General features: G+C 39.5%; 3 protein-coding genes and 1 long non-coding RNA gene across 11 annotated transcripts in view; 2 read left to right on the forward strand and 2 right to left on the reverse strand.

Moving 5' to 3' along the window:
* The window catches only part of PHF10 (PHD finger protein 10), a 24482-nt gene extending 6042 nt beyond the window's left edge, over nucleotides 1-18440 (forward strand). Inside the window, exons 1-12 of one of the 5 annotated variants that reach the window (XM_027685985.1) lie at nucleotides 79-172; nucleotides 2612-2718; nucleotides 3304-3434; nucleotides 4212-4295; nucleotides 5574-5707; nucleotides 5820-5969; nucleotides 7123-7232; nucleotides 8758-8911; nucleotides 11342-11497; nucleotides 16252-16360; nucleotides 16644-16832; nucleotides 18093-18440. In XM_027685985.1, coding sequence (XP_027541786.1) covers nucleotides 104-172; nucleotides 2612-2718; nucleotides 3304-3434; nucleotides 4212-4295; nucleotides 5574-5707; nucleotides 5820-5969; nucleotides 7123-7232; nucleotides 8758-8911; nucleotides 11342-11497; nucleotides 16252-16360; nucleotides 16644-16832; nucleotides 18093-18178 — 1479 coding nt within the window. In that variant the 5' untranslated portion in view covers nucleotides 79-103 and the 3' untranslated portion in view covers nucleotides 18179-18440. Of the gene's footprint in view, nucleotides 1-78; nucleotides 173-2611; nucleotides 2719-3303; nucleotides 3435-4211; nucleotides 4296-5573; nucleotides 5708-5819; nucleotides 5970-7122; nucleotides 7233-8757; nucleotides 8912-11341; nucleotides 11498-16251; nucleotides 16361-16643; nucleotides 16833-18092 lie in introns of those variants that run through there. The other 4 variants (XM_027685992.1, XM_027686002.1, XM_027686020.1 and 1 more) reach the window with 4 other exon arrangements.
* A 657-nt stretch (nucleotides 18441-19097) lies between these two features.
* Nucleotides 19098-22529, reverse strand: CUNH6orf120 (chromosome unknown C6orf120 homolog). 3 transcript variants are annotated; one of them, XM_027686041.1, is made up of 3 exons: nucleotides 21774-21839; nucleotides 20585-20654; nucleotides 19098-20111 (listed from the first exon to the last, which is right to left on the reverse strand). In XM_027686041.1, the coding sequence occupies exon 3, from the start codon at nucleotides 20065-20067 to the stop codon at nucleotides 19513-19515; it is 555 nt and encodes a 184-aa protein (XP_027541842.1). In that variant the 5' UTR covers nucleotides 20068-20111; nucleotides 20585-20654; nucleotides 21774-21839; the 3' UTR covers nucleotides 19098-19512. The 3 variants fall into 3 exon arrangements, with proteins under 3 accessions (XP_027541842.1, XP_027541835.1, XP_027541850.1); XM_027686034.1 differs by lacking the exons at nucleotides 20585-20654; nucleotides 21774-21839 and adding an exon at nucleotides 22506-22529; XM_027686049.1 differs by lacking the exon at nucleotides 20585-20654 and having other exon boundaries at nucleotides 21774-21989.
* A 3656-nt stretch (nucleotides 22530-26185) lies between these two features.
* The window catches only part of WDR27 (WD repeat domain 27), a 107760-nt gene continuing 106627 nt past the window's right edge, over nucleotides 26186-27318 (forward strand). Inside the window, exon 1 of one of the 2 annotated variants that reach the window (XM_027686091.1) lies at nucleotides 26186-26510. In XM_027686091.1, the coding sequence (XP_027541892.1) occupies nucleotides 26328-26510 (183 nt within the window). In that variant the 5' untranslated portion in view covers nucleotides 26186-26327. The remainder of the gene's footprint in view (nucleotides 26511-27318) is intronic. The other variant, XM_027686081.1, reaches the window with a different exon arrangement.
* Nucleotides 26795-27318, reverse strand: part of LOC113969021 — a 2069-nt gene continuing 1545 nt past the window's right edge. Inside the window, exon 2 of the long non-coding RNA XR_003534718.1 lies at nucleotides 26795-27064. This is a non-coding gene — a long non-coding RNA (uncharacterized LOC113969021). The remainder of the gene's footprint in view (nucleotides 27065-27318) is intronic.

The following is a 27318-nucleotide window of genomic DNA, read 5'->3' on the forward strand; positions in this document are numbered from 1 at the left end:
CGCCCCCCGCAGGGCGCGGGGGGGCGGGGCTGGCGGGCGCGGCGCGAGGCCCGGTCGCGCGGCGGCGGCGGCGGCGCTGCTCCTGGCCCAGCCGGCGGCAGCCATGGCGGCTGTGCTGTCCCCGCGCCTCTGCGACAGCGACCCCGCCACGCCTGGCGCGCAGTCCCTCAAGGTGAGAGCGGGCGACGGCGGCCGTGGGGCTGCGGCGCTACAGCCGCCTCGGCGGGAGGCCTCACGCGGCTCCCCCGCCTGGGCGCTGAAACCCCCCCCTACCCGCCTGCCCCAGGCTCGCCTCACGCCCGCCGGGGGAGCCGGGCGGCCTCCTGCGCCCGAAGTTCGGCTCAGGGCGCGGGTCTGGGGCTGGGTGCCCGCGGCCGCCCTGCTTCCGAAAAGTCCTTCGGCGCCTTTCCGGGGGCGGTGCGGCAGCGCCGCAGCCGGGAAAGTTTGGGTTCGGCCGCGGGCAGTTCCGCGTTGACCCCGCCGGGCTGCACCGGCGCGTCCCAGGAACCACGGGCACTTGTGGCGCCGAGGACTCGCGACGCAGATCGAAACACATCGCTCTTTGAAACACATCTCGGGTAGTTCAGGCTTCCCGATCGCATAATAAAGGATCGTTCCGTCGATCTTATAATTAATAGACCTACCAGGAGTTCGGAACGTCACTTTTCCTAAGGAAATTTTAGGGGAGGAAGGGGCGTTTTTTTGGCAGTGTTTGACTTACTTGTCATGTAAAGAAAGCCACAGAAGTGTCCCCTTTTTCTTTTTTTTCTTTTTTTTTTTTTTTTGGAACAGTAGGAGTGGTTGAACAGCCGCGTGTCTTAGATCGCACCGCCAGTGTTTTCACTTCTGCTAAGTCCTCTGCAACAAACTTACTTATGAGCTTGTGTGATTGAATTTGCTGAAGTTTTATCAAATAAGTAAGCAAAATTGTAAGTGGAGGACATTCATCTCTACTGTGGTATGGGTACTCATTGTTTTAACACTACAGGATTTAATAAAAGAAAAATTACGAAGTGAAAGTAGAAATTGATATGAGGCACTTCCACCAACCTGTCAGGTTGAGATCTATCTTTTAAAGATGTTTTGAAGTCTCTTGGTGGTTTTGGTATAGTAGAGCATTGCTTTCATCCTGTCTAGCAGTTCAGAAGGTTTAGAGTGCATTAATATTCTGTGTGGGAAGTAGGGATGAACTGCTGATGAGACATAGCTGTGTCAAAAAATAGTGCAGTATTGTTTTGATTGGGGACTGCTGCTTGGTTTGTCTACCTGAGTTTATACAGCAGGATGGCTGCATTAAGAAAACAGTTTCATTATATTTTGCTTTTCACTTTTTATTATTGTGTGAAAGATATTCTTGCTCCTTAACAAGAAAGAAAATTTGTGAAGAATTGTGAAAAACAAGAAATAAACCAAAAATACAGGAGACAAATTCTTTTTCCCAATAGCCTGTCTTGATTATAGCATTGTGAAATGTTACATAACCAAAGTAATGTATTCGGATTTGCTGGAATATTTCTAAATTGATATTTCAAGTCCTATGATATGTAAAGCCTACTAGAATGAAAGACATTAGGAAACATAAACCTAATAATCAAGAATGCATTATTAAGTAAGTAAGTATAATTGGGCTTGATCCATTTATTTCTGACAGGTTAATTCTTCTTGCTTAAACTTTCATGGAAGTTATAAAATGTGATTCTTTCATGCTACTCCACTTTAGAGATTCAACTATAAAAAATTGTCTTGTTCTTGACTCTACTACCTGTTGCAATAGGCAATTTACTTGGAGTTTTCTGCTTTTCGTATCTCGGTTTTGATCAGACAGGGTTGGTCACTAAATGCTTTGAGAGTTGTTGATGATGCAGGTAGGAGCTGTATAGCATTGTTGGACAACAAAGCAGTGAAAAATGCAAGATCAGCTGAGTCACTGGTCTTCTAGATTTTACAGAACTCTATGTTTTGTTTTGGTCCTTTTTTCTCTTCTTCGCCCTTCATTCCCTTTCTTTGTACAGATCTCATGAAATCTGTGCACCTGTAACTTAACTTCTGAGTGTTCCCTTGTAATAGCTTTGTTCTGTATCTGTTGCAATATGAAGTCAGGTTTTTTCTTTCATGTTTTTTTTTCCTCACAAAACACAAGTCTTTGCTCCTTGCTGTAATGATACTGTATGATAACTGTATGCCTATAAACTCCTGCGTTGCTTTCAATTATATTTTCCCTGATTTTTAAGCATCAGCTCTCAGCAAGGGCTTGGTGTTTTTGCTCTGCACTTGCAGTTTTTGAGAGCTAGTCTGATTAAGTTCCAGCGATAGTTTACATCAGGAATTATTGGTGGTCAGAGCTACAGCTCTGTGTATTCAGTCCACCAGCGCAACAGGTGAGGAACCACCTAACTCTACTTCTGTGCCAGCATGTCTTATGCAGCTGGTTTATAGCAAAGAATAATTTGCTGCATAAGCTGTCTTATGAGTTTTTTGTTAAGAATACATAGAACAGCTCAGTAGTTCAGGTATATTTAGATGGCGGGTTGCTTTGCAATATTTTTTGATGTTTTACACCCTCTGCTGAATATTCTTAATTTTTTAATATTTACCTTCATTTGCATTTCAGGATGACACAGAAGAAAATTCCAATGATGGCAGCCAACCATCCAAAAGACGGCGTATGGGCTCAGGGGACAGTTCTCGGAGCTGTGAAACCTCTAGTCAAGACCTTGGGTAATACCATTTTTTACAATTCTCACTTTTTTTATTGCAAGTTTTACTGTATTGTTCAATATGCTTAAGTAAAGCTCTTTTTTCTTTACTTTCATATTCTTCATACATCTTTCTGAATTGAGGCGATGTTCTATGAATAGCTGGCTGTCTTTTGCTCCCAGCATATTTTAAGGCATTTTATTTTAAAATGCTACAAAAAGTGCTGCATCTGATACAAAATCAGAAACATAGCTGACATGTTTTTAAAACATTGCATACTTCTTGAATGAATTTTGATATTGTAGTAGTTTCTTTTCCTGGTATCCTCTCCACTACAATATATATCACTTCCTTCATGTTCTGTCTCTTAGCATGCTGATGAATGGTTATTTGGGTGAATGGTATGTGAAGTTGGGTGTAACAAAGTAACTGGGTGTAACAAAGTGACTTTGAAATGGATTAACAAGATGTAGTGTTCTGAAGTGCTTGTCCAACTTCATAGTTACTGTTTATTGCCATATAAATAGGAATTATTGAATTTTTTGAAATGTAAGTATTACACTTAAGGATTCTTGTGCTTTATTCTAACATTGTTCTTATATTTAGATATAGTTATTTTCCTGCTGAAAATTTGATAGAATACAAATGGCCACCAGATGAAACAGGAGAATACTATATGCTACAGGAGCAAGTCAGTGAATATTTGGGTGTAACTTCCTTTAAAAGAAAATATCCAGGTATTTATTTTTAAAGTTTTTCTTCTACAGAACTGTGTCTTTGAACAGATGTAGTCTGTGTCTCTTTGATTATAGCATGAGCCAACTGTTTAAAAAAAGACCTAGCAAAAGCATACCTGGATTATATATGTTGTGCTTTTTATTTTTGTAACTGGTGTATTGAAAGTGTATTCTGTGGTTTTTGAAATAATATAAGATTTTTTGGTATTGCCACTAAAAATTTGTAAACAAGTCTGATTTGGGGATTAGATCAGCAAGTACCTTTTGAAAATTACCTCAATTTTATTTTTAAGTATTTTGTTGGTAATTTCTTACTATTTAACTATATATTTTATTTCCTGAATTGTGGCAACATTCCTACATTGTGGAAGAATTTTAAAACTAATTGTGGAGGTTCTAGTATTTGAGCCTTCATTATTCAGAATTGTTAAATCTGAAACTTCTGTCATAGAATTTATTTTTAAAAGGCATAGTAAAATTAAAAAAGACTGTACTTTTAATGCTTGTTAATAATTATTGCATCTAAATTCATATATCAGTTTTCTTTAGTTTTCTGTAAATCATAACTGCAGGCGGGGTACTCAAGAAAATTGACCATGTCCCTACACTGTGTATTAAATTTAAAATTATTTTATAAAATTACAGTGTTTGTTGAAGTAGTAATATAATACAGACTAGCTGCCTGGAAACAAAATTGTCAAAATACTTTGACAGTGTTTATGGAGGAGTTTGAGTAACTGCACACATTTTTATTGCTCTTTCTTGTTTTCTTTGGAGATTTAGAAAGACGAGATCTGTCTCACAAGGAGAAACTCTACCTCAGAGAACTAAATGTTATCACAGAGACTCAATGCACACTAGGTAAGAAAACAAATTGTTGAGTCCTTGTTACAGTATAAAAACTATGACACACAGAAAAAGGGGGTTCAGTTTAGTAGAGAAGAATTGCATCACTCTCAACTGAAAACTTAAATTCTGAAATTAAAACTGGTTTATTATTAATTTGGTAAATTGACCATGAAGTATCAATATTCCAGATTTATTATAAAAAAATATATATTTTGGATCTATTCTAATTACTTAGAAGGGATTTTGCTAGCTGGTAAATTAACTTCTAGAACCTTTTTCTCCTAAGAAACAGACTACCGTAATTTTTCAAATAAAAAGCACATCAGTCTTGTTTTGCTGCATTGGTTGGAGCTCTTAAATGGTCTCACTTCTATGTTAGAGATGAGAAGAGTGTATATTAAGGCACTTTAATGTACTTGAAATGGAATGATGTAATTAAGGCTTACATTGAAAGAGCTTAAAGAATATTTTTCTTACCCTGCTAATATATGTGGCTTGGACATGTTAGAGTTTAAATGATGCCTGCCACATTTTTTTCTGTATATCATGGGTAAATGTGTAAATGTAATGTCATTTTAAATACTAACAATCTTTGGTATACCACCTTTATTTCTCACCTGCCACCTCTGTATTTATTTGTTTTAACTTGACTATACAGATGAGACCATATCTAATTTTTATTAATAGAAGTAAAATGTTATATTCTGTCTCATATATTCAACAGAGATGTGTGCTGAGTCAACTACCCATATTTTTAAGGTTATATTTACAACCAGTGGTAGTAACATAAGTCATTCCATTCCATTGTCTGTGTTTGGAGATTAGTTGTATTGGAACCTCTAAAAGAAGAGTTCTGCATTGTGGCTGCAAAGTGAGGTGTTTTGACTTATGAACTTCAGATGCTTTATTTGGGAGTTAGGAGTCTGTGAGCAGTTTGCTGCTCTGAATTGCCCTCATGTTGATTCTTTCTTGATTTGTATGAGGCGTTATGTAAACCTCATAATTTCAGTAAAGGTTCTGCAGGTTAATGAAACTAAGATTTGATCGGTGTTGGAAACTGAAACTAACAGTTTACTAGGTGCCATCTAGAACAAAGGTTCTGCCTCACTGTGGAGTTCTAAGTAGGTGGTTAAGTCAATTTGAAGGGGTCTGTAGCTGTAAGGAAGAAATTACAGGCAAAGTAGGTTGTTGTCTTTCGCTGCTCAAAAACTTGAGTTGGTTATTGTGGGATATAAATAACCGACAGTTGCTTTTGCCAGACAGCATCATTATTGCTTTTATCTATTTTAGGTCTAACAGCTTTGCGTAGTGATGAAGTAATTGATCTTATGATTAAGGAATACCCTGCCAAACATGCTGAGTATTCTGTTATACTGCAAGAGAAAGAACGTCAGCGAATAACAGATCATTATAAAGAGTACTCTGTAAGTAATTAGCATATAAGTGAACCGCATCTGTAACACTAAGTGTGAGAAAAGGCTGTTCTCAAACTGATAGTGAAATGTATGCGGATTAATAAAATTGTTTTTATTCCAGCAAATGCAGCAGCAGAACACACAGAAAGTAGAAGCCAGTAAAGTTCCAGAATACATTAAAAAAGCTGCCAAGAAAGCTGCAGAATTCAACAGCAATTTAAACCGAGAGCGGATGGAAGAAAGAAGAGCCTATTTTGATTTACAGACTCATGTAGGCAGATTTAAATTTCTTACCAATGTTAACAGGTAGCTCCTTACTTGTTTTAGTAAAGTTGGTTTTGGTACCATTTTAACTTCTGTAAAGGTTTTTGATTATTGTTTCAGTCATGTAGGGACTTACACAGTTTTACTCTTAAATGGGTAATACTGCTAAAAATAATCTCAAATGTATTTAATCTGAAAACGTTTTTAACTTGAAAATACTTGTCTCAGGAAGCTCTAAAAATATCAGTGTTATTTTATTATCATGTCTTTAATCTGATGGTAGAAGAATAAAACTAAGAGGGTTGTTTAGGTTACTAAGAAGCTTCTGTTGCTACTATATCTATGCATATAAACGGCTAATTCTTCTTTGGAATACCTCCAAAATTTTGCTGGAACAATACCTGAAGTAAAAAAGAAAATTATTTATTCTTTAAAAGAGTGTTGCTGTCAGTGTTATGCCCTTTTTTCATTAGATGTTACATTATTTTTGTATTGCATATATTACATGCCTCTGTGACTGATTAAAAAAAATTAGCTGACATTTTGAAGCAGTACTGTTCTGCTTCTATACAGACACCAAAATTTTCTCTGCAAATTATTACATGGCAGTCTATTGTGGAAATTTTACATCTTTCTGGTATTGACCCATATTAGAGGCAAGATAGCAGATAATTAATTTTATTTCCTTCTGAGGGAAGGAAGGCTTCAATGTATACTTCTCCTTTCCTTGTATTTGTATTATTAATGGAATTTTTTATACTACTCTGGTTTCAGACTTAGAGGGATGTGTTCTTTCAACCAGTATGGGCCAACAGTGAAAATTCATGCTAAGGATGCCACGCACAAAAGTTAATGTTTACTGTTTCAATTGCTAGATTTTAATATTAAAATTACTTTTCCTAATACACTGTTTGAAGTACTTACGTAATGTTCATTCAGTTCACTAGATACTTAGGGATTGGATTTAATAAATAATACTGTTTTGTGAATGGGACCTCTTCTGTTTGAATGAATTGAATTTCTCATGGCAGAACTCAGGTAGCTCTCCCAATTCAATAAAACTGACTAGTTAAGAAATATTTGGGGGAATAGTTGGTGAGAAAGACTCAACAGTTTGTATGTGAAACAAAAATGTCATTGTTTTATATTAAACAATGCAGATTATCCAGGTGCCTCAAGGAAAATACAAAATCTTACCTACAGAGAGAACAAAGGTTAGTCCTTATCCAGTGGCTCTCATACCCGGCCAGTTCCAGGAGTACTACAAAAGGTATTTTAAAAGCATGCCAACTGCCAATTCTCTTGCACTTATGTCTTTTCTCTACATGTAGCAGATGGAAAACATTTCAGTGTCTTTACTGTAAGGTTTTGATTTAATTTTATGTTTGAGACACTTGCTAATCTTGAAAGATGCATAGTGTGACATTTTCTGTCAACAACAGTCAGTAATGATTGCAAGAGTACTGTCTACCCTGATGTGTTGCAGTGCCTAAGATTTGTCCTGCTCAGATATTTACCATGGTAAAAGGAGACATTGATTTCACTCCTGCCACCCTCATGTATTTACTTATCATCTGCTTCTGCATGTGTACCAAGATTAATATTTCTGTATCAAAGTGTTGTAGTGCTGGCTTGTGATCACATGTTTTCTGTGTGACAGTCTTGCTGTCCTTTTTTAAATTTTTAGAAACTCCTAAATTTAAAAAAAAATGTTGGTTACTCTTGTGGGATAAATTTGATGTCGGATTTGTGAGAAAGAAAGACATTGCAAGCTGGATCTTTACATTTCATGAAAAATGTGTCCTTGACTGTTTACATAAATTTCAGATATTACTAGTGACATGCTATCATTGAACAGATACGTACTGATTTGAAGATATTGTCGAAGTCTTACCATTGTACAACAGAGATGGTATTCATTCTGAACATGCTTGGTTTTCTTTAGAGAAGCTCTTCATCTGCAAATGCCTTGCTTGTTCAACTGTGTGTTCATACAGCCCACCCCAAATTTGCATGCTACAGGACATTCTTGAAGGACTTCAATATTGTTAAACTAATTGAATTAAAATTACTCTATATCATGTTTATTTTGCACTTTTAAGCTGCAAGTGAAAATGCTTATCCATCTCAGTGAAAGACACAACCTTTCAAAATATGCATCAGAATAGTATCATATTTCTTACAATGCTTGTCATCAGCAGTAAGACAACTTTTGTTTTTTTCTTAGTCTTTAAGTTAAAAAGAAAAAGGGTAGATTATGGATGTTAAGCTGTATCTGGCTATAAGCAATGTAATTAGATCTTTGCATTCTTCTGAAATTATATTTTTATATGTATTTTTCCATTCTCCTTCAATAATCAAGGAATTCAGATGTACAGCTGTATTCTTTCCTTACTTTGCTTTGAATGTATTTGTGTGCCCTGGGTTAGAACTGTACACATGCTATGTGGGCACTGTACATTTATAAACAAAGTGTATGGTCTGTTGGGCGTAGTAGCGTGGGTTGGTTAAAAATTCGTAGTGCTTCCGTGGTCTCTTACACAGTTATGGAACATGGCAAATACACTCTCCTGTGTTCTCTGAATATCTGCTCTACAAAGAAGACAAGTACTACATGGTATCACATTTGGGAGGAGAAATTAGTATGTTTCCTGTGTTTTCAGAACTTCATGTGCCTTCCTGGAAAAAAAGAAGTGTTTCTTACTCTTTCTTATTGACGTCCTGGTATACTGCGTGATTTAATATTTATGCATCAAGTACACATGAATTAATTAATTTTATTTATTTAACTTTAGATACTCTCCAGATGAACTTCGTTACTTGCCATTAAACACAGCTCTTTATGAACCTCCTTTGGATCCAGAGCTGCCTGCATTGGACAGTGATGGAGATTCAGATGACGCAGAGGAAGGGCGAGGTGATGAAAAACGGAAAACCAAAGGCAATTCGGTGAGATAAGCTGAAAGTATTCTTGAACAAAATAATACTTGCCCTTCACTTTTGTTAGTTTCACTAGTTTCTTAGTAGAACCTTTCAACATTTGCAAAATGAAAGGAGGACCTTTTTTAGTACTTTAATTTATCACACTGCTCTCCAGCTTTCCATTTTGATCCATTTTTAAAGTAAGTGGAACAAATACTTGAAATTTCAGGCCCTTTCTTCAATTTTTTTTTTATTTTTTTTTTTTTTTAAGAAATCTTGAAGAAACTTCCCAATGCAGTTCTTCATTGTGCCCTTTTCTGCAAGGGGAAGTTGTTGCTAGCATTTCTGAAGAGAATGAATGCTGTAGTTCAGGTCACAGTATATTCTACTGTTTAGAGTCCCACAGAATCTATCCCTAAAGCAGAGATGTTGATAATCTCATACCTTTTTGTGACATAGAAGCAGGAAGTACTCAGTACAGAAACAGTTACCTTATTTCAATTAAAAAAGAGGGTAAAAGGTGCTGTTTTTTTTGTTTAACATTACATCTTTAAACAAATATTTATGTTCTCTCTACTTACGCAAACGCAAAATTAAGCGTTAGCTGAAAGTTAAGGGAAACTTCCACATACCTACCTTGATAGTGTTTTAAATGCTTGAGAGCAGCTGAGCTTCAAATGAGTTGAGTGCAACTGAACCATTGGTGTATTGGTGTAGTTTGTATGTTGGTGACAACCACTTTCCAGAGGTTTAACCCTAATTTTAGCAGCAATGGAATGTCACAAGTGCATTTACCAGTTTCTAGCTTGATTGATGAACATATTTGATGGTGGGTATGTATAATTCTAAGTTTTGCCATGTAAATATTTATTTTGTTTGAATTTTGTAAAGATACTCATAACTGAAGAAGGAAGGAAGAGATCAGCTTGTAGATTAACAAAGGAGAGAGGGCTATTAATACACTGCTTCTGCTTGCATTTTTTTTAGAAGAAATTATATAAACTTAGCATGTTAAATGTCAACTCAGAATTTTGGTTTAATCACACTCCAGCTGTTTTAAAGTTGGTCTTTAACCATTTTTTCCCAGTTTCCATTTCCACTGACAGTCATTTGTGTTAATGGTAAAGAAAAGTAACTGGGCCAAGCAGACTATCCTTTGATTTTTTCATAGAAGTTCAGAAGTCTTTTTCGGTGACAGAATGGAGAAGGAAAAATGTCCTTTAGTTTGAAAAGTGTAGAAAAATGTGCAAAATTTATAATCAGATTCCTGTGAAATGGGTTTGGCTGTGGAAGCAGGGGTTCTTTGCTAGTCATTGAGGATGGGCATATAGTTCAGGAAAAACATCTGTTGAACACAGAGGTGGCTGTTGTCAGGCCTCTAAGTTTTGAGCTACCTACCATCTGTCAGATCTCCTTGGTGAGCCCTACACTAGGCTTTATACTTTTTCCTTTTTCACCCTCCCCGTTGTTTGAAGTTGGTAGCAGTTTTCCTTTTCTGTAGTGTTTTAATGGGTCTGTCCTAAATAACCCTTCCCCTAAAATAATGCTGAAACAGAGCATTTCTCGTTGCCACATAGTTTGATTTGCTTTGGTGTTATACTCCTCCATTTGCCCTATGTCTGTTTTGTCTGTTTTGGTTTTAGGCTGATTACTATTATGTTTGTACAGAGCATGTTTTACTGTAGGGCACCATTGTTATTTGGCCTCTTGGGTTTTATTGTAATAAATGTGAATAATCATGCTGCTTCCTTCTGGAGCTTTTTTGGAAGCCTTTATTAACACTTTTCTGAGAAAAGTCTTGTGCTGCTGCTCTTTATTATGCTTACATTGATCTCTGACCCTCTTTGAAACTCTTCCCCTCTTTCTTGCCTCCTCATTCCTCAAAAAAAAAAAACCTTTAACTGCAACATAAATCCTGTTGTTTGGTTCTGTATTAAATATGGAAATGTGTTTTGCTGTTGATGGCATTCTTCTGCTGCAGTCCAAATTAAATATTTAGATTGCTCCTGGTGAAAATAGTAGATGAGGGTGGCAGAAAAAAACCCCTTCACATATTAAATTCAAGGCAGTGCTGTTTGGTAGTACGCTTTAAATGCATGACAAGGGCACTTTTAACTTTTTGCTGGCCCTTTACTTTGTAAACAGCATCTTACATATAATGGATTTCTTGCTGGCTTAATGGCAAACGGTTCAAAGAATTACAACTGTTGCGCTCTCCACTCTGGTGCCAAGACCAACTGGAAAACAGGACTGCTGTTGCTGATGCCAATCTCTTAGCATGAGAAAAATAGATAATGAATGTTGTGAGCAAAGGTGTTCTAGATTGTGATAAACCTATGCTTTTGCAGAAGGAGTGATGTACCCTTCTCTTACCTTAGTTGGCTCTAAGGGGCATACAAAACACTTGTCTGTCTATCCAAAAAAAAAAAAAATATAGCTATGGTATTTTTATTATAGGACAATTCGTCTGGCAATGTATCTGAAGGTGATTGCGCCACAGACAACCAGGAGGATTCTTTTCAGGGAAGACAAAAAACAAGAGACAAAAGTGCTACTCCAAGAAAAGATGGTTCCAAACGTTCTGTATTACCCAAATCAGTTCCTGGGTACAAGGTAGAAGAAAAAAGCCCCTGACTGAACTTTACTCACCAGCCTCTCCCTGAAGTATTTGGGTTTTTCAATAATATGGAACTTCTGCTTGCTGTACTTCACTTGCTGTTCTCCTGTTGTGTGCTCTATCTGTTCGCTTCCTTATTTCCTTTTTGCCTGTATTTCATGTGGGGCTTTCCTTTACCCTAGCTGTACAATGGCCTCTGTTTTCTGTTAACTTCTTGGATTCCTAGGCAGTAACACTAGAAAAACCTATTGTGGATTTCGTGTTGGAAATTTACATTTTTCAGTCTGCCTTAACACAGCAGTCAGAAGTATGTGTCAGTTTAAAACTATCATTCACTATCAGTTTTTTTTCCCTACTGTTTAGTATGGCAGCACACCAAGAGACCAGTGCTGTAAAGTGCAGCTATATAGCTGAACATATTGTTGTGACATTGATTTTAAATACAGCCTTTTATCCTGCGATGTTACGATGTATAACATGGAAGGCAAAAAGCTTACTACAGTTGTATAGGCAACACTACATAACCACTTTAACAGTATATGGAAAATAGCTTTTTATGTAGTTTTTACTATGTAGAAACATTTGTGGGCAATATACTTTTATCTAAGCTAAAAACTTTGTGAGGATGTTAAGACATTTCAGCTGTCAAGCAGTGATTGCCAAACCTAAGACCCAAATCCCCAGTATTCCTGTGTAATAATTTCAGAAATTAAGATAAAAATAAGATTAAGGTAAAAATAAGATTAACATTAAAATAAAAATACTTTTCAGGAGAAACGGGAATTGACATGCATTATTTATGTGTTATTATTCTGCATACTGAGAAAGGATCTGAATAATCCTGTAACACTTTCAAAGCACGTAATTGCCTAGTCCTCTTCCACTGAGAGAAATAAGAATTTTCCATTGACTTATGTGGGAGCAGGAATAGACCCATAGAGAGGGAATACGCTATGTTAAGATAGGATTGATTACTTAACAGTCAGGAATACTTGTTGAGACTTACAGGACAAGGAACACTTTTGTCAGTGACAAGTTTGTATGTGATGAGACACTGTCTCAGCAAAAGTGAGCTGTTGATGGCTTGCATTTTATATTTATAAATATTTACTATCTGTATTTACCAAGTTAATAGTAAATAAACTATAACTTATATCAAGAAGCTAATTTCCAGCAAGAATTGGACAGCTTTGATAAATTTTCTCTACATACACTATCTGTACAAGTTCATAGCAGACAGCAAGCTCCAGTTGCATTTTCTCTTTTCAGGAACTTACTAAGAAATATGTGAACTATGGAGATTTAGACTGTGATTACCATATGTATATTTTTTTATATGTAACTTTGCAAGATGTTGTAGACACGGAATGCATATTCATATTCCCATGAACATGAAATCCAAAGATGGAATTTTGCTTTAGCTTTGTTTAACTTGACGTTAGAGATTGTGTGCCACTGATTTACAGAAGTTTCATCTAGCTGTAACATGCCCAAGTGTTTAATTAGTCCAGTCTATTTAATGGCTTTATAAATGCATAAAGAGAGAATTAATGGAGCAGAACTTTCATCAAAGTTCTGAACTTCTAATTGCAGAAGAGCAATGGTAGTATACAGCATTGCATTTTGAAAATGGATTCACATAACAATTATTTATTCATTCAAAATCACCAGTTCCGTTAGTAACAAGGTCTTGCTGTAAACTTACAGTGCCACATCTTTGCAATGTCAGCATACCCTGCCCACATCAGCCATCTGATAAGTCAGAGGTGGTGATGTTGTGTTGGAAGGGTGAGAGGATTGGCTTTCTTTTTTGTGGGAATGTTTGAAAGCTTGCGATAAGCCAAATTACATGAACTGTTTTAACTGGTAAGACAGAATGATTCTTGTTTGTGAGTCTATAAAAACACCAGATAACTATATACCTACCGGATGTGCCTAAATGTTAAGGCACTTTGAGCTGAAGGCTTAACTAATTTAAAATGTTTTCCCTGTGAATTCTAAGTCTTTATAATACTTTTGTTCTGTATTGTTCTCTAATATTGGACTATTTTTGTAGAACAGTTAATTTTTTGGTTACATGTAGTTAAAATTGAAGGATAATTGCTATGGCATCAGCATACATATGTATAATTAATAGCCATATTATGAGTATTACAGGATTCCATACATTTCCACTGAGTTATTTTTGAGTAAAAGAAATATTGTATTTTATATGGCGTCTTTTTTATTGTCAGTTCTTTAACAAAGAACAATTAGCATGTGTTTTACATTTTGTCATGTTACAAGTAGCGAGTCTTTGTTGCTGCAGGACTGACTACTACAATTGCACACACAGGGTACTGTTAAAAGTACAGATTTTTTGCACATAAAACTGAAATGTATTGAGAATCTATATTTTGCAACACTTCTGTTTCGGGTCACTGCATATGAAAATGTAATGCTTTGCATTCAGAATAGCATGTTATAAGAATGGTGTAGTTGGAAAGCTGACTTTGAGAGCTGCAGTGCAGCAGCGTGGAAGTGAAAACTTACAGAACAGGAAGTCATTGTTTTGACCTTGCATTCATTTTCTCTCCCATCCTTATCCCAATAAGATGAGGGCATAGAAAGCAAAATTTACTCCTAATGAAATGGGATATTGTGACTTCCCATTTAGATTTGACAGATGTTTTTTATAGCATTTCTAAAAGCCATTTATGGTGGTAGAATTGAGCTGGTTTGAAATGTGAATAGTCTTTTTTTTTTTTTGTAAAAATACTTCCATACTGTTGGAACTTCATTATTATTAGGCTGTGACTTTCATGCCCCCTAACATGCACAGTATGTAATGAATACAATTTAGTGAAATAAGACTAGATGGAAGCATTGTTAATAAATGCATCTGTATCAATGTCTATCTTGAGAGTTATGTGTATCAGAGTGTGAACTGCACATACCCTAACACAGGTACAGTGCTCACTTTAGTTTGCCTGGAGAACCAAGGGAGTGTGCTGTTGTATATTAAAGGCAGTAAAATACAAATCTAGAAAAATACAAAGCTAGAAGTCTGATTAGAAAGTACACTTGCTATTCTAGAAAGGCTTGGTTTTCCTAGAAATAGATTGAAACACAATTAAAAAAATAGAATATAGCCTAAGCAATAGAAGGGTAAATGCTGCCACACTGATGAGGTTTAAGCATGTGCCACTTTTGTTGGGAGGAGCAGGGTATAAAGGTATATATGTAGGACACGTAGTATAGTTAACAGTAAAAGAGTTTGTATGTGTTTTTGCCTCCATTATATTTATTATTTTGTAGAGATGTTTGTGAATGTTAGACTTCTTTTATTGTTTTATTATATTTATGTATAAAACAGGTTGACTTTGCTTTTTTAAAATAAATAAGCAAAAAAAAGTGTCTATGAATGCCTCTGTCATCTTTTGAAGGAAGTTACCTATAAACATCTGGTGTGGTGGTTTGCTTTCTTGAAAACTCTTTAGATCAGACAATTTGAAGGAGGCCGTAGCCATGTTTTGACATAAAAATCAGATTGAAAACTTCAGAAAACTTGAAGCATTGTATCCTGACTACTCTAACAGTGAGTCAAGATTTTAATTATCTCGCTAGGTGCTAGGAAAAACTGCCTTGAGAAATAAACACATTTTAAGATAAGTTGGTATTGCAAAAGATCTTGGTAATTATTTTTAAATATATATATATATATTTCTGTTTTCACTTTTTGAATTTACTTTAAACCGCATTCTTCTCCCAATGTGTGTTTGGTAGTTGACTGGGATCCTTCTTGCTTACTGACAAGCTGTTTAAAAGAGGATATGCCTTCAGCTCTCTCTACTAGCTGTGTCTACACAGCACTATTGTTTTTAAAACTCCGGCATTAGTCAGTTTAACATCAGTGAGCACTGCATTAAGTGTAAACTACATTTGTCACTAATGTCATTATGCAGTGGTCAAAGCTCAGTACAACTACTGCCATGTTTCTGAAATTTGTAATGCCGTACTTCTTCCTCAATAGGATAAAACTGTTGGTGTATCTCTGGAGTTGAGACACAGAATAGACACACGTAGACAAATGTTCCCCATTGTGACAGCCTGCTATTTCTCTTACCCTTTAAATGGATCTCATGGACCCAGACACATTCCACATGATCACTTAGAAAAATTATGCATGTAAATGTGTAGTTAAATGCAAGGCTCTGTTTCTTATAGTGATTATGAGTGGATACAAGAAGGAATAGTAAAAGAGAGAGCTCTGTATGGCATAGCTAACCAGATAATTTGAAGCTAGATAGAAAAAATCAAGTTTATTGCTTTTGTAATTAGTTTTCTCTATTTAAGGACAAATGTAATGCAAATAAATTGTATATAATTTCCTCCATAAACAGGAAATCCACATGGAAGTTCTTAATGTAGTATTCTCTATTGGAAAAAACTTAGTGAAATTTTTCATCCTGTCATGTTTAGTTTACATTGAGGAGCATGTCAGCTGATGAATTCATGGGAAGAAGCAAGTACATGATTTTGATACAGTTTGATTTATATATAACTCACTATGTATGACAAATGGAAAATTTTATGTACTTAATCTATGATTTTTTTTCAGTGCCGCTGCTTGTCAGTTATTGTCATGTGTTTTAAGGTTCACACATCCTAACAGTTTATTAATTTTAATAGTTAAGGAGATAGATGACATTTCCTGTTGAATCTGTAAATTCTTCTGGAATGAATTTATAGCCCTCTTCTACCCTTCCAGCCAAAGGTCATTCCAAATGCTATATGTGGAATTTGTCTGAAGGGTAAGGACTCCAACAAGAAAGGAAAACCTGAAGCTCTTATACATTGCTCCCAGTGTGACAACAGTGGTAAGTATCTGCGTACACTCAGTGGATTCCTAAGGGAGTTTGTTTGACAGATTTTTTTGTGGACATATTGAGTGTCCTACACACGTGCAGCAACAGTTCAGTTGCCTTTTCTGTCCTTCTTTAAGACTCCATCTCTCTTCCATGTTGTAGTACTAGCATACTTGGTGCACTGTGGGATCTTACCAGGAGGTGAGCTAAGTTTCAGCTTCGGTAAAAGCAAAGAGTGTAACTAATTTTAAATTTCATTTCAGACATAAAAGTAATAATACTGGTTTTAATCTAGGCCACCCTTCTTGCCTTGATATGACCCCGGAGCTTGTTGCTATGATTAAGACTTATCCTTGGCAATGTATGGAGTGTAAAACGTGCATTATATGTGGGCAGCCTCACCATGAAGAAGAAATGATGTTCTGTGATGTATGTGACCGTGGTTATCACACTTTTTGTGTGGGGCTTGACGCTATCCCTTCAGGTAATAAAGTAAGAGTTACTTGTTCCCTTCACACCTCCTCTGAGTCCTGGGCGCTCTCTCAGAATTAATCCATGCACTGCTTTTGAAAGAATAATTTAAAACAAGTGTGAAGGGTAGCAGTAAGAAATGCTGTAGGAAAGCATTCACACTCTAGGACCTGATTTTTTTAATATGCTTTATTTCTGTATATTTGGTTGTGCACAGTTTAACCTGGCAATTCCTATATAGGAAATATAATGGACTTTTACAACATAAACCAAACAGGCTCACTCAGAACTATTTTTTTTCCATATCCATAGAACACTGAGGGTATTTACCTCTTTTAATGAAAGAAACTTGTAAAAGAAACGGTATTGCTGCATATTGCTAGTGCATAGCTTTCACATTAATTGTTGGTGCAGCTATTTCGGCTTCTAAATTCAAAAGTAGTTTCAATATTTGTAAACACCTCTTTAAACTCTTTCCCTCCCTTTTTTACTTAAACATCAAAGCTCTAACTGAAGTACCTCTATGGCAGGCAGGCTGCCTGTACCTTTAAATTACCCAGTCACTCATATCATCTCAATAACTCAAGGCTGTAGAAAGAAAATAACAGGTGCTATTGTTGCTTTACATGTAATACTAAATCCATGGTAAGTAAGTTTATGAATAAGTATTCAGTGGCAGTGACAGTATGCCCTGTACAGTACTTCAGAAATGCTGTACAGTCCCATTTTGGGAAGCACTGGTGCTAGCTGTCACTTTAGTACAGGTTCTGTGGTTGATTTCACTTTCAGGCTGACATAAGAATGTAAACAAAATAAATCATATGTCTAAAATCCTATAAAATTACCAAAGCAGCCTTTATGATTCCAGCTGTTGTAATATAAACAGTTAAATGCCTCCCCAACTGCCATTCATTTCTGCTCTGGGTAACTTCCCATAACCTTGAACTATAGTCAGTCACCTGAAAATATAACTGGCAAACTTGAAAATTGTTTCTCAAGTCTTATCTAATAACCACCTCCTTAGCAGTGCTGACACTTCTTGAGGTCCATAAGGATTTGTGTAGCCAGTGGTTACATGTAAGGGGTCTGCAAGGGAGCATGAATTGTATATGCTGCTTTATAGAAAAGATGCTTAATTTTAAAGAAATGCACTGGTTTTTTGCATTAAAGGAAATACTGCAAATGGGTAAGCACCTATTAGAATGATGAAAGGTGCATAATTAGATGAGTAACAAACTTAGTTTCCCAATAATTGATAACTTTCTTTTCTTAGGTCGCTGGATTTGTGATTGTTGTCAAAAAGACCCTCCTGTACCCAGAAGAGGAGGAAGAAGGGGGAAAAACAGCAAAGAGGGCTAAAAAACCCCAAAAAACTTGCTCTCCAAAACTTAAATGCACAAATTAAAGTGATACTTTGGTGCTATTTAATCAACCACTTTTAGAGGAACAATACCACTTTTTTTTTTCTTTTTACCAAATAAACTTTTAAATTTGTCTATATAATTATTTCTTTGTGATACATGTCACTAATCATGTCCTGTCAGATGTTGAGACAGACAAACCAAATTTCCACTCCAAAAGAGAAGTCTTTCAGTAATGCAATTTAAATTGTACATCCACCACTTGTGTAAAATTATAGTAATGTATTTGTTTATTTTAGTGCACTCATCAGTAAGCTCCATGAAAAGAAAACTACAGAGCATTTTAAATATACTCTACTTGCATAGCAACTGGTTATTTTGAAAGACTCAACCAAAGAAAAAATATTCCTGGGAAAAGTAACTTTAGAGGAAGAGTGGGTATGACATGACCTTCTTACAATGTACTGCAAATTCCTTTCAGCAGAAATTTTCTTTGCAAGCTAATGACTTCTGCATAAAGATGTGCTAAAAAAAAAGAGATCAATCACAAAAAGCTATAAAGGGAAGGGTAAGAAAGCACCCCTCAGGTTCGAGATACTATATGCTGTGTTGTTTTTAACGAGACATGAAAATGTCATACTGACAAGTAACAACAGCTGAAGGCTCCCTCTCCCTACAGTAACAGCAAAGAAGCAACATGCATTTGATTCAGGTCATGGATTTGCAGTGGCGATGAGTGACTTGATAGATCTCTGCTTGACTGATGGTTGACATGATGCAGAGCACACACAGCCAAAATACAGACCACCTATCCCCTTAGGTGATTGATTGTTTTCTCCTTCCTTTGCCCTCGGCTCCTCAACTTGATGAATACACTCAAACCCATTGCTAGTTGGTTTAAGTGGAGATACTTGCTCGAAAAGCAGCAGGTTTTATTTTTAAATATGCTCTAAATTGAGGATATTTGGGGGGGCACTGAAGTGCAGGAGTTTATTTCGTTTTTCTTTATAAAAAACAATAGAAAATACTGAATTGGAGTTCCCAAGCACCTATTTAAAAGTGAAGTTAACAAGATCCCAACTATACATTCATTTTTAAGCCCTGATCTCTGAAGAGCACTGCAAATACTGTGCTTGCTGCTCATTTTACATAGAGGGGAGGATTTACAATATAAAATTAAATATGGCTTTTTCTCCCCGCCTCCTTTCTGGTTTAGGAAATGTAACCTGAATACCTCTTCAGGAAACATAACAAGGAGTATTAAATATTACAGCATGTCATTGATACTCAATTTCACAGGCTGAAGTGTGACTTAGTCCAGTGTGTATCAATTTAAAAAAGAATTTCAAGTATTAATTTCAAGATTCCAATAAGTATAGTCCAGAAAACAGACTCCTCATCCTGAGATTCATCTTCTGTAGACTGTGAGTATTTCTGGTTTGCCTCCATCTCCTCAGGGTTATAAGAAGCCTCACCAAATGGGTACTGTACAACTGTTCGATCGTAGTACACTTTCATTTCAAACTCGCTCTCCAGGTGAGAGGGATGGCCATAAATCCCTATTCCCACAGGGCGGCGGAAGTGTGCAGGCACGTGGACCATGTCTTGGCCACAGGTTACAGACTGTAACTCATACTCGTCAAAGCTGGGGTGAAGTGTCACATCAGATACATACAAGTCAGCGTCACCTTTTAAACTTCGCATCTGAAGGACTATCTTTCCCTCGTGATTTAGTCTCAAATAGCTGTAGTTTCCTGCTCCAATCTGACCTTGAACAACATGAAGAAGAATCCATTCCTCAGGTACATCCTCTTCCTCAAAGGCATTTACAAGTAGTACTTGAGCTGTCACACATATTATCAGGACTTTTCTCCAGTGTGCTGCCATGGTTTCAAGTTGTACTTGGACTCTTCCCGTGTCCCGTTTGCTACCTTGTGAATACAAAACACAAATCAGATTTTAGTATATTCCCTTCTTGGCAGGAATTGATTTTTTTTTTAATTTTGGATTTTTATAAATCCTCTCTAGCCCATACCAAGTTAAACAACTTCAATTAAGTGTGTTCATTAACTTTTATTTTTTAATAGTAACAAAAAACAGTGCTAAGATTCAGAGTTCTGAATCAGATTGAAAATGGCCCAAATTCCCTAAAGTTAAACACAAAATCATCAAGCCAGTGCTCTTTCATACAGAACTGACACAGAGACTTTAGTTTCATTCTACCTGCATACCTGACAAATCTGACAGGTAACCAGAAGGGATGAAACCCAATAATTATTTTAACTTCAGTTTAAAAAAAACTAAAATAAAAGAGTTTAAAAAAGGAAGGCTTTTGCATGCTTGGAGAAGCTTAACTTTTTATGAGGTATTTAGGACATCCTATTTGTTTCTTCCATCCTCTCATCTCAACTTCAAAAGACAGTAAAGGTGTAAATCTGGATGTGCGCATGAAGCAGTAGGCATTCTGACTTGCACTGGGAATGGAGTTAGAAAGAAAAACATTATCCAATGAGGTAATACATTGATTTATGATTCTGCTGTGTGGCTTGTTTCTAGGGACAAATTCAGCTTATTGTCCCTGAAAAAAATGCATTTACTTTCAAGATTTCGTTACCCTACAAACACCCAGCCCTTTACAGCACTTGCTTACAAAAGAGAAGGCTGAAAGTACTGGGGCAAGGGGAAGATGGAAATGACTGCTGCAAGATCAAGGCTCTTACACCCTTTTCCCTCCTTGCTGCACGGTCCCAGTTGGGTTGCCTGAGCGTGCCTGCCACACTGCAGTCCTCTGAACAGCTGTGCTCAGTCTGTGCGTGCAAAGTAGCAACCTCCCTTCCAAAGTATATAGCTGACTGAATCTGGCATGCAAATCACAGGAACCACAATCCTAAACACGTTCAAGTTTAAGAGGAAGATTCTCATCCCCTCGTTCCTTCCATAAGGACACTTAAAATATCTTAAACGCGAAAGCTGCCTGTAAGTTGCTTTGTACCCTGCTAGCATCTAAACAAACTGCATTACTTCCACTGAGATGTCACTTAAACCTTAGAGGTCTTACTATTAAACAGATCTACAGGGAAAAAAATGTACAACTATTTCTGTAGTTCCAAGTTTTCTGCCCCAGAGGCCTCTCTACTACAAAGCCACAATTCTGCAAAGCCAGCACAAAAGACGGAGGCGCAGCATTCGCAGAACCTGCCAGACTGACAAAACTCCCTCAACAGCGACAGGAAAGGACAGTCTTTTGTCTCCCCGTATCACGGAGCTTACTCTCTGCCACTTTTACATCAACGTAGTGATGAAATATTCGAGCGGAGGCAAAGGAGGACCTCCACATCTGAGCAGAAAATTAATTAAAGTTATCTAGAGACGAACGAAAGCGTCCTGGCGCTGGCGCAGCGCTCGGGAGGAGTGGCAATTCCAGGAGACCTTGGACAGAGACAGGAACGAGCACCTCTGCCCGACCCGGCTCGCTCCCGCCTCCCCGCGGGCGGGACACCTTCCGGGGGCAGCAGCGGCTCCGGAGGGCGCGGGGCGGCCCCGGTGGTGGTCTCGGCGTCACCCCGCCGGCCAGGGGCTGGGGCACGGCTCACCTCCGACCTGCCGCGGGGCTCCGGCGACGGCGAGGCCGCGGCCACGGCGAGGAAGAGCAGCGAGGGCTCCGAGGACGTGCGGCAGCGCTGTGCGGCCGGAGCGCCGCGGGGAAGCCCCTCCCCGGGGCGGGCCTCTGGGCAGCGCGGCGGCCGGGAGGAGGCCGGCGCTGAGGAGCCGGCGGGCAGGGCGGGACGCCGCGCCCCCTTGCGCGCTCGGGGGGCCGCTCGGGTGCGCCCCGGCGAGCGCGGCAGGGGGCGGGGGTCGCTGGGGGCAGGTGGGACCTCCGCGCCGCCCCCCGATCGCCGCCAGTACCACCGGCGCTCCCGCCCCGCCCCGGGCATCGGCCACCGCCCCGCTATCGCGAGAGCTGGCGGTGGGGCGGGGCCACGCGGGGGCTCCTGAATGAAGGGCCAAGGAGGGCGGTGAGACACCGACGGTGTCCGAGTGTGGGCGGTGTGCTGCGCCACGCTCAGCGGTCTTCACAATGAAAGCCTAAAATTGGAGAAATTAACTTTAACTGCACTGAAATGGGATGTAATGTGCTTGTTGGGGCTTGTGTGTCCCTGCAGGAGTTAGTGACAATTTGTTTGGCTGTCGGCCTAGACCAGACCTGAGATCACAGAACAGAAGAACACTGCGAAGAGAGAAAAAAATTAAAACAAAATATTGCTTTTCACAGAATCATGGAATGGGTAGGTTGGAAGCGACCACAGTGAGTCATCTGGTCCAACCTCCCTGCTCAAGCAGGGTCATCCCAGAGTACATGGCACAGAATTGCATCCAGATGGTTCTTGAATATTTCCGGTGAGGTAAACTACAACTTCTCTGGGCAATCCGTTCTGATGTGCAGTTACCCAAACAGTAAAGGTCTTCCTCACATCGAGGTGGAACTTCCTGTGCATCAGTTTCTGCCTGTTGTCTGTTGTCCTACTGAATACGCCTTGATTTCATTGATTTCAACAGATACCTTGACCTGGCTGAGCTTTTTAAAATCATAAGCAAGAGTGAAGGATTGAAATGAAAAAAAAAATCTGCATGAAGTGCTTTGTGTTCTAGAAGATTCAAGAGAATCTGTTTATGTACCCCAGGGGCCCTGTATTAACTGAGTTAATGTTCTGTCTTCAAAGCCCTCCAATTTCATAAAACCCACATAACTTGTTCTGTTCATTCCTACCTCAAACAAATGGGCTGCATAAACCTGACAGATGCAGATTCTCATAAATTTCATCTTTTTAAAAATCAATTTCAATCTTATAAACAGAGTACTGCTTAAAACATTAAAATATTAAAGCTGCTAAACCTAATTTTTAAATTTCTTCTTACAATGATTGAATATTGAGACCAATAGAAATATACTGTTGGACACAAAAGCATGATATGGTAAAGGACTACTATTTCCCTAAAATGCCCTAAAATTGCAACAGTCTCTCATTTTCCACATGGCTGTCAGTTCCGATTGACATGGGTGAGTACCCAGGATGTGGGAACCTGCTGGAGCCAAGATCCTTTAGGCACTGTTTTGCATAGAAACAGGGCATCACCAGGAGGTGTTTCATGGGGGTGTGGTGAGGTGAAAAATTCTCTTCGCACACTTAGACATCATTAATGTTCTCATAAAACTGTCGCCTTGTTCCAACAGGACAGAAATCTGCTGCCTGTTATGGTGGTGGATGAGTGGCATCTTGGCCATTGAGAAGCAACAGCACCTACTGGAAGGGTGAAAAGCAGTGATGATCTGAACTGGACTCCATCAGATTGATGTTACTGGCTCAGGGTTCAGCTGCGGGAAAGCAGTTGGTGTTCTAACTGCTGTTGGATCAGTCAAGAAATCAGTCCAAGATCTTTGATACTTCTTGGATTGCTACTAGTTCCCTACTTGTTATGGACAGTAAGATGTTGGAAGTATTATATCTGCAAGCATTAAAAGATGCAAATGAATTATGGTGAAAATTGTAAAAAAGCATACTAAACTGCCTAGAAGCAGTTGAGACACAACACATTTCAGAACAAGTTCTTTAAGACTCATAGGGGTTGTTTGCCTGGCAGAACAACACCTTTTTTTCCTGTGTCAGTGTTTGTCTTTCTTTACTGATGACTAAATTGTCATAACACATTCATGACTGTATCACTCATGAAAAATTGTCACCAGCAATAAAATTTTCTCTAGTATTTCCAGCCATGAGTCACAGTTCAGAAAAACACTGTCATGTGCAGTGCATTGAGTTACCTCTGGGCAGCTGGTGCTCAATACAGTGGCGTTACCCAAATTCACATGCAGACACAAAAGAGAATTTGGACTGGTACTTTCTCCAGGCAAAAGTAACACAAGGAGATTGTTTTCTCAATGATAATATGTATATTAGATGCCCATATAGGGCAAAAATGCTCATAGTCCTAATTATAGACACAATAAGATATTCCTATAGAAAGTATGTTTGAAATGTAATTGAGGTAGATATTGAGTCCACAGATTGATCTATATCAAAATGGTTTAAGTTGGTGCAGATCACACACTTGATCATAAAATCATAACCTGGGGGTTGAAAGAGGTCTCCAAACTCCTCCAGTCCAACTTCCTGTTCAAAACAGGAATTAAATTAAATCAGGTTGCTCAGGACCATGTCCATTTGATCCTGGACAACTCCAGGGATAGAGACTCTTCAGAAACTTGTTCTGATATTCAACCACCATCATGGTATTAAAAAAAATTGCTGACATCCAATTGGATTTTCACAAGTTCCAGCTTATCACTGAGTGCCTCTGAGAAAAGTCTATCTCTGTCTTCCCTGTATCCTACAATTTTGTAGTTATAGGCAACAATAAGGTCTCAGCTGCTTTTTTTTCAGGCTGAAGAGGCCCAGTTCTCTCAGCCTCTCTGTGTACATCACCGTCTCCACACCCTGACCAACTTTCTTGCCCCCTACTAGAATTGCTCTAGTATGTCAATATCTTTCTTTTACCAAAAAACCCCAAAACTGGACACAGCACTGCAGATGTGGCCTTCCAGGTGCCAAATAAAGGGGAAAAAGCACTCCCAGGACCTACTGGCTACTCTCTATTTACTAACACAGCCCAGGATGCTGTTGCCTGCTTCTGCTGCAAGGGCACAGTGGTGGTTCATATTCCGCTTCTCCAGCAAAATCTCTGGATCCTTTCTGTGGAGCCCCTTCCCAGACAGCCATCCTTCAGCTTATCCTCTTGCATGGAGTTACTCTGTGCTGAATGCAGGACTTCACTTACTCTTGTTGGACTCCACAAAATTCTCATCATCTGGTTTCTGACTGCTCCTCCCCATTTGGCATCATCCACAAACTTGGTGAGAGAAAAGGTTTTTTTTTTTTTTTCTTAGTGATGCTGCTTCATGTGCTGTCATGGGTTGGTCTGTCCTGTGCCTTCTGCGTCACAGAACCACTGAAAGGGTTTGGTTGGAAAGGACCTTTAACAATCACTTAGTCCAACCCCCCTGCTGTGGGCAGGGACACCTTCTAGGAGACCAAGTTGGTCAAAGCTTCATCAAGCCTGGCCTTGAACACTTTCAGTGGTAGGATATCCACAGCTTCTCTAGGAAACCTGTTCCAGTGCCTCACCACCTGTGCTGTAAAAAGTTTGCTCCTTATGTCCAATCCAAATCCACCCTCTCTTAGTGTAATGCCATTGCCCCTTGTCCTGACACTACAGGCCTTGGTAAAAAAATTTCTCTCTGTCTTTCTTACATGCCCCCTGTATATATTCGGAGACTGCTATAAGGTGTTCCTGGAGCCTTCTCTTTTCCAGGCTGAAAAAGTTCTGTCTGAATATGAGGAAGAACTCCTTTGCTATGCGAGTAACCATGCACTGGAACAGATTGCCCAAAGAGGTTGTGGAGTCTCCCTCACCGGAGATATTCAAGAACTACCTGGACACAATCCTGTGCCACGTGCTCTAGGATGACCTTGCTTGAGCAGGGAGGTTGGACCATATGACCCACTTTGGTGCCTTCTAACCTGACCCATTCTGATTCTGCGAAAACCCCACCTCTCTCATCCTGTCTTCTGACAGGAGAGGTGTTGGCATCCGTCCTTAGAGACCGGCTCAACAGGTCCTGCCTGTCTCGTGCTGGATGCAGTGCTCCAGCTGGGGTCCCGCTAGAGCGGAGTCGAGTGGGGCAATCTCTACCCCGGACCTGCCGGCCACACTGCTTTCTGTGCAGCCCAGGGCACGGCTGCGGAGAACCGCCACGTTTGGAGAGCGAGGGAGCAGCAGGCCTGGGCGGCTGTCGCCGGCCGCGGGGCCCGTTGCCCAGGCCAGGGGACCCCCGGTGCCGCCGCAGGCCCGTCGCGCTCCGCGGCCAGCGAGGCCTGTCCCGCCCGGCCACCCGTCGGCGGCGCCGCTGCCCTGGTGACGAGCCGCGCCGGGCGCGCGGGAGGCGGCGGAGCCCGGCCGGGCGGGGCTCTCCGGCTCTCCGGCTCCCCGCGGGAGGGTCCTCCGCCCCGGGCCCTGTGAACCTCGGCCCCCGCGGGCAAGGCGCAGCCGGAGGGAGAAGCCGGCCCCGGTGGTCCGTTCCCAGCCGCAAGATGGAAAGCGCCAGGGCCCGTTGTTCTTCTGGAGGAAGCAGCGATCCTGACGTTGTCTGCGAAAAGCGCTTGTTTAAAGCCAAACTGCCCGAGCCCCTTGTTCAGCTGGCGTGCAGTCACCACCACTGTGCTTTCCCTGTGAATGGCAATGAGTTATGCATCTGGAACACAGTCACTGCTCAGGTAAAGCCTGAATATATCCCTGCATAGTCTGCTACTTTAAACTAAGGCTTATAAGGGAGATATAAATAAAATATTTGAGGGTAATGTAGAAGGGTCAGGCTTCATTAATGCTGGAAAGATATTAGCATTTGTTGTGAGCTTTGTTATTGTGATAAGAATAATATAAGCTGTTGTGGTGGGTTGACGTGGCTGGCAGCTAAACCATCACGCAGTGTCCTGATCATGCCTTCCCAGCAGGGTGGGGAGAGCATGGGATGGGCACAAACAAGGAAAAAGTCACAGGCTGAGTTAAAGATAGTTTAATGAGTGAAGGGAAGACAAAGAGAGAAGCCATACGAAGGCAGTCATTTACCACCCCCTATAAGCACACCAATCCCAGTACAGGCTTCGAGCAAAAGCCAGCTTAGAAGACAATTCCCCAGGCCCTCAACACCTTCTTCATGCATTACCCCAGTTTTGTTGCTGAGCACATCATAGGGTAGGGAATATGCCTTTGCTGATTCAAAAGAGTTGTCCTGGCTGTGTCCCCTTACAGCTTCTTGTGCATCTTCAACCTATTATTGAGATGGGGAAACTGAGAAAAAGTGGTGAGAAAGAGAAGGCCTTCATGCTGTGCAAGCAGTATTTGGCAACAGCCAAAACATTGCTGTATTATCATCACTGTTTTTGTCACAAAATCTAAACCACTGTGCTGCTATGAAAAAAGTTATTTCCATCCCAGACAAGCCCAATACAGCTACATTGTAGTTGATTAAGTGATTTGGAAACAATAAATAAAAACTAGTTAGTGTTTTGTTGATTGCATGTA

Source organism: Neopelma chrysocephalum, unplaced genomic scaffold (assembly GCF_003984885.1).
Source record: "Neopelma chrysocephalum unplaced genomic scaffold, ASM398488v2 Primary Assembly neopelma1_23, whole genome shotgun sequence".
Classification (NCBI taxonomy): Eukaryota; Metazoa; Chordata; class Aves; order Passeriformes; family Pipridae; genus Neopelma; species Neopelma chrysocephalum.